Source organism: Pelobates fuscus, chromosome 10 (assembly GCF_036172605.1).
Source record: "Pelobates fuscus isolate aPelFus1 chromosome 10, aPelFus1.pri, whole genome shotgun sequence".
Taxonomy (NCBI): domain Eukaryota; kingdom Metazoa; phylum Chordata; class Amphibia; order Anura; family Pelobatidae; genus Pelobates; species Pelobates fuscus.
Window position 1 is genome coordinate 734,953 of NC_086326.1, and position 6,000 is coordinate 740,952.

The 6,000-nt window shown below is 42.1% G+C and overlaps 1 protein-coding gene across 1 annotated transcript in view; it reads left to right on the forward strand.

Moving 5' to 3' along the window:
* LOC134575542 (ovostatin-like) overlaps positions 1–5,375 on the forward strand; it is a 279,761-nt gene extending 274,386 nt beyond the window's left edge. The window contains exons 35-36 of the mRNA XM_063434840.1: positions 3,012–3,062; positions 4,164–5,375. Coding sequence (XP_063290910.1) covers positions 3,012–3,061 — 50 coding nt within the window. The 3' untranslated portion in view covers position 3,062; positions 4,164–5,375. The remainder of the gene's footprint in view (positions 1–3,011; positions 3,063–4,163) is intronic.
* Positions 5,376–6,000: the final 625 nt, after the last annotated feature.

A 6,000-nucleotide genomic window follows, 5' to 3' on the forward strand; every position in this document is an offset into this window, starting at 1 on the left:
TCAAAGGATACAGAAAGAGACACGATAAGGAAAAGCCAGGAGTCAGGGATGCCAGAAAACAGGGAAGTAAAAAACAATGCCAAAGTCAAAAAAACAAAGTCTCGGACAACCACAAGGGAAACCACGACAGGGCACTGAGCAGGATGAGAACTGGGCCTAAATAGTCTCCTCTAGATCTGATAGGCTGTAACCAGCCTTTGACCCCAAAGTCAGTTACCAGGTTCTCATTTGCATAATTGCTGCTCAGCATTAACCCATCTGTGGATTTGGTTGCTGTTCGGCACAACTTTTCCTGTGTGGACAGTAAATGCCATTAACCACATTTTTATAAGCGGATGAATAAGTGACAGATGGGACTTCCAGCTATCTCCCGAACCCCTGAACTGATTGTTGATTTTTGAATATGTTTGTTCCCTAATTATACTTGTTCTGAAAATGTAAGTGTGGCGAAAGTGACTTCGCCACTGGTTTTTGGAGGGGCCTATTTGCCAGCCTCCTGCCCTGCGACTATGGCCCTGGGATGTATTGCCCTTTAAGGAACAGATTTGGGCATACTGTATTTTATTATGTTGCTGCTGGCCCTTTAAGAACCATCTGGGGACATCCTGTGGAGTTACTGGGTGGCCACCATTTCATGTATCAGAGGCACATGGTGAGAACAATGGATGAAGCACATGGTGAGAACAATGGATGGCAGCCATTTTAACTCACAGACACTGTTTTGACTTTTCTACATGATGTCATCTCGCCGGTATTTGGTGCACAAAGACATCGTTCAGTAGTTTTAAACTACAGAACACGGGACACATTAAACAGTAATTATTTTTCATATAACCTGGATATGTTCTGCGGAATCTGCAAATAAACCGTATCTTCCAAACTATGGGTGGACGAACAGACATGTAGTTGTAAACAGACAAGTTGGACACACAGGAACAGAGGGGTTGAGGCCCTGCTAAATGAGCTTACATGCTAGAGGGAGTAGGGTAAAATGACTCAAAAAGGTAAGGATAGTATTAGTGACAGTTGCAGAAGAGGAATCAGTCAGGAGCTATTAACAGTTTAATTGATATGCTTTTATGAAGAAGTGGGGTTTTAACGATTCTTTTGAAGGAGTGGAGACTGGGTGAGCATCTAACGGAGGAGGGAAGCGAGTTCCACAAGAACGGTGCAGCCCTTGAGAAATCTTGAAGGCGAGCATCAGAGGTAGGAGATAGATATAAGTCTTCAGCAGATTGTAAGGGCCTAGACGGGACATACTTGTGTATAAGGGAGGATAGATAGGTGGGAGCAGCATTATGTAGAGATTTGAAAGCAAGAACCAGAATTTTAAATTGAGCTCTATATTTTATAGGAAGCCAATGTAGGGACTGACAGAAGGGTGAGGAATGGGAGGTGCGGGCGGACAGGAAGATGAGCCTCGCTGCCGCATTCATTATGGACTGTAACGCCGCAAGTTGGGAGCACGTAAGGCCACTGAGAAGCGGATTACAGTAGTCAAGGCGAGAAAGGACAGTGGAATTGACCAACACCTTAGTCGCATCTGGCGTTAAGTAGGGGCGGATGCGTGCATTTTTTTTTTAGATGGAAATGACAGGATTTGGCGATAGATTGAACATGAGGCTTGAAGGAGAGGTTGGAGTCAAAGAGAACACCTAGGCAGTGAGCCTGCATCGTGGAGCTGATGGTAGCACCGTTGACTTGGAGGGAGACAGACACAGGAGTAACAACACTTGAGGGAGGAAAGACCAGAATTTCAGTTTTGGTCAAGTTTAGTTTAAGGAAGTGGGCAGCCATCCAGTTAGAAATAGCAGAGAGGCAGTCAGAGACACTAGTTAAGAGGGACGGGGAGAGATCAGGAGAAGGCAGGTAGATTTGTGTGTCATCTGCATAGAAATTATATTGGAAACCAAAGGAGCTAATGAGTTTACCAAGGGAGGCAGTATAGATGGAGAAGAGTAGGGGACCAAGGACTGAACCTTGGGGGAAACCAACAGAGAGGAGTTGGGGAGAAGAAGCAGAGCCAGAGAAAGAAACACTGAAAGAGCGCTGGGAGAGGTAGGAGGAGCACCAGAAGAGAACAATATATTGTAGACCGATATTGCGGAGGATGAGAAGAAGCTGTTGATCATCAATAGTGTCAAAAGCCGCAGACAGGTCAAGGAGAATTAGGATAAAGTAGTGACCACGAGATTTTGCAGCAAGTAGATCATTGGATACTTTGGTCAGTGCCGTTTCCACAGAGTGCTTAGCGCGGAAACCAGACTGAAGCGGGTCTAGCAGAGAGTTGAACGTGAGGAAATCTGTCAATCTCACATACGCAATTCTTTCAAGGATCTTGGATGCGAAAGGCGAGATAGGACGATAGTTGGATGGGGAGTTAGGGTCAAGATTGGGCTTCTTTAGAATTGGGGTTGCATGTTTGAAGGGAGATGGAAATATACCAGAGGAGAGAGAGAGAGATTGAGAATTTTAGTGAGAGGTGGAGAAAGAGAAGAAGACAGAGTACGGATGAGATGCGAGGGAATTTGATCTAGGGAGCAGGTGGTGGGGTGGGAGGACTGGAGCAGAGCAGAAACCTCTTCCAATGTAGTGGGTGCGAATGAACATAGAACAGCAGAGGAATGCCTGTGTGCCCATTAAATCAGTTCTGCTTAACCCTCAATACGTAGCTTCATCTCGTTATTGAAGGGAACCTGCATCCAGCTAAATCACTAGCTCTTGTAAGAGCTCTGCTACTCTCTCTACCCTGCTTCAGCTGATGGGATATCGTGAATACTCTGCAGCACAGCCTCTCGCCGGGGAAAAGGACGTCTCCAACAGCATACACCGCTCTCACTACCTGGGTGGCCGTTACACCTACCAATCGTGACATTCAAGCTCTGTATCTCTGATTGAGTATTGTGAATTCCCATTAATGATTTGTATCCCTGTGACTCCTAATATTTGATATGTTCTCTCTTCCTTCTGATTAAACCTTTAATTTCCTTCCTTTTACTCTGTCATTGCAGCTGAGAATGGTTATGCATCATACCAGCATCCCTGTGCAACACAGAATTAAGGTAAGAACCAAGGTGGATTAGATTTAAATCACTATTGACTAGTAGGACTCGATTTAAATCATGATTTTTAAATGTACAGACTCGTTCTTGCTGTTTGTTATCTTCAACATTTGCAACCAGAAGAACATTTCATAATTAGAATCATAACTTTTCAAATGTATCTTTCTTTCTCTTTCAATCTTCTTGTACCAGTCTATACCAGTCCTCTTCAATATTATACTAATATTTGTTATCACACAAATTCCTTGTCGCATATAGTTCTTGCCAACCTCATTTAAATAAATCCTATAATAACCATTTTCACGTTAATCTGTTTTAACTTTATAATGTCCTATAGGGCAATATTAGCCTTGTCGATTTCCTTTTTTAATAAAATAAGAAAAACCTTATTAAATAAGATTAATTTAGATAATTACAACGCCAGACGACAATCTCCTCCTCGTTTCTACACCCAATCTTGACTCAGGCCTTGTCACTCTCTAGTCCAATCACATGCTTCTAATAGAGCAATATTTGATTGGACCATTTTCCAGGCGCAGATGACATGTGCATGCTCTGAGCCAGGGAGAGGATGGAAGAAGGTGGGGGTGGACAAGGGAAGGTTTTAAATATATTTTAAAAAAAATCTGATTTTATTAAATGGAAGGAGGTGTCATGTGCGCTGATGAGAGATATCATTTTTGCACAGAATTAGCATTATGCAGCCTAGAACAGAATTTTTAGGCTGCCTAACTCACGTGTGCACAGGTGCAACTAGACCCAGACAAAAAAGTGCAAATATCTCTTTATGTGCAGTATTTCAATCAGAAACACTGCACATATAGATCCATACGACCTTGACCACTTCTGAAAACAGAAGTGGTCATGGTTATTGTAGCAACCCATAATGGTGCTGTTTGTGCTGAGGTCTGATTGGCTTTAAATAAAAATTGCTATATTTTTATTTCTTTGATACTAATGAGAGTAAACACATGTAAATTAATGTTCAGAGTCCAAAACAATATTTTAGTAGTGAGATGTACTTGTAGAAAAAGAAAAAAAGCGTATATGTAAATTTTTGCAGGGATATTTCATGTATCTCCCTTCTCTCTGTACAAATAGATATACTGACATCGGCCAACAGGGAATACAGAACATTCAAGATTCTCAGTCATCCAAATATTCCTACAACTGCTACAAAGCAGCAATTCTTCCCATGAAGATTCCTCCGTATAGTCACACGTGGACACTGCCCATGAAGATTCCTCCATAAAGCCACACGTGGACACCACCCATGATGATTCCTCCATAGAGCCACACGTGCACACCACCCCATGAAGATTCTTCCATAAGTCACACGTGGACACTGCCCATGAATATTACTTCATATAGGCACACGTGGGCACTGCCCATTAAGATTTTTCCATATAGCCATGCATTGACACTGCCCATGAATATTCCTCCATATAGCCACACGTGGACATTGTCCATGAATTATTCTCCATATAACCAGTCGTGGACACTGCCCATGAAGATTTCTCTATATTGACTCTCGTGGACACTGCCCATAAATGTTCCTCCATATAGCCACACGTGGACATTGCCCATGAATGTTCCTCCATTTAGCCACACGTGGACATTGCCCATGAATGTTCCTCCATATAACCACACGTGGACATTGCCCATACATCTTCCTCCATTTAGCCACACGTGGACATTGCCCATTCATCTTCCTCCATTTAGCCACACGTGGACATTGCCCATACATCTTCCTCCATTTAGCCACACGTGGACATTGCCCATACATCTTCCTCCATTTAGCCACACGTGGACATTGCCCATAAATATTCCTCCATATAGCCACACGTGGACATTGCCCATAAATATTCCTCCATATAGCCACATGTGGACATTGCCCATGAATGTTCCTCCATATAACCACACGTGGACATTGCCCATGAATGTTCCTCCATTTAGCCACACGTGGACATTGCCCATGAATGTTCCTCCATTTAGCCACACGTGGACATTGCCCATGAATGTTCCTCCATTTAGCCACACGTGGACATTGCCCATAAATATTCCTCCATATAGACATGCATTGACACTGCCCATGAAGAATCTTGTCATATAACTATAAATGAAGCGTACCCATGAAGAAACACACCTTCTAGGTACACATGGACACTGCATGTCCTGAGACCAGAGAGCTAGTCTTTAACTATACTCAAGATACATGATTTATGTAAAATGGATACATCTAATGGATGTGTGGTGAATGATTGTAAAACCCCTATGTTTACATGAAAATAAAATTATCTCATCCCTCCCAAACTGGCATTTGATTCCTTTGCTCTGACCTGCATCAAGAAATTATTTGTCATTGAGCCTGAGCTGATTGTCACATCTAGGCCTGGTTTTAATATTTTTTGGAAAAAAAGTTCTCAAAATATTAAATGGACACTCTAAACACCACAACAACTTTATTTTTATTACGTCGTTTTGGTGTAAAGATCATTCCCCTGCAGCCTCACTGCTTAATTCTCTGCTATTTAAGAGTTAAATCACTCTTGTTTCTGTTTTTGCAGCCCTAGACACAAAATGGTTTCATTTTTAATCTGCACAATGTGTTTACCTTAGAAGTTTTTATCTCCTGCTCTGTAAATTATACTTTCATCACACACATGCAGCTCCTGCAGGGTCTGGAAGTCTATTAACAGAGCAGAGGATACGAAATCCTAAATTAAACAGACTGTGCAATAAAGGAAGTTTAAACATTAGATCTCTCTTCACAGGAAGTGTTTAGGAAGGCTATGTAAGTCAAATAGAGGGGAGGTGTGACTAGGGCTGAAAGTGATTTAACTTCTAAATGTGAGACTACATAGACATGATCGATACACCAAAACTGCTTCATTAAGCTAAAGTTGTTTTGGAGCTTACAGAGTCCCTTTGAAATATC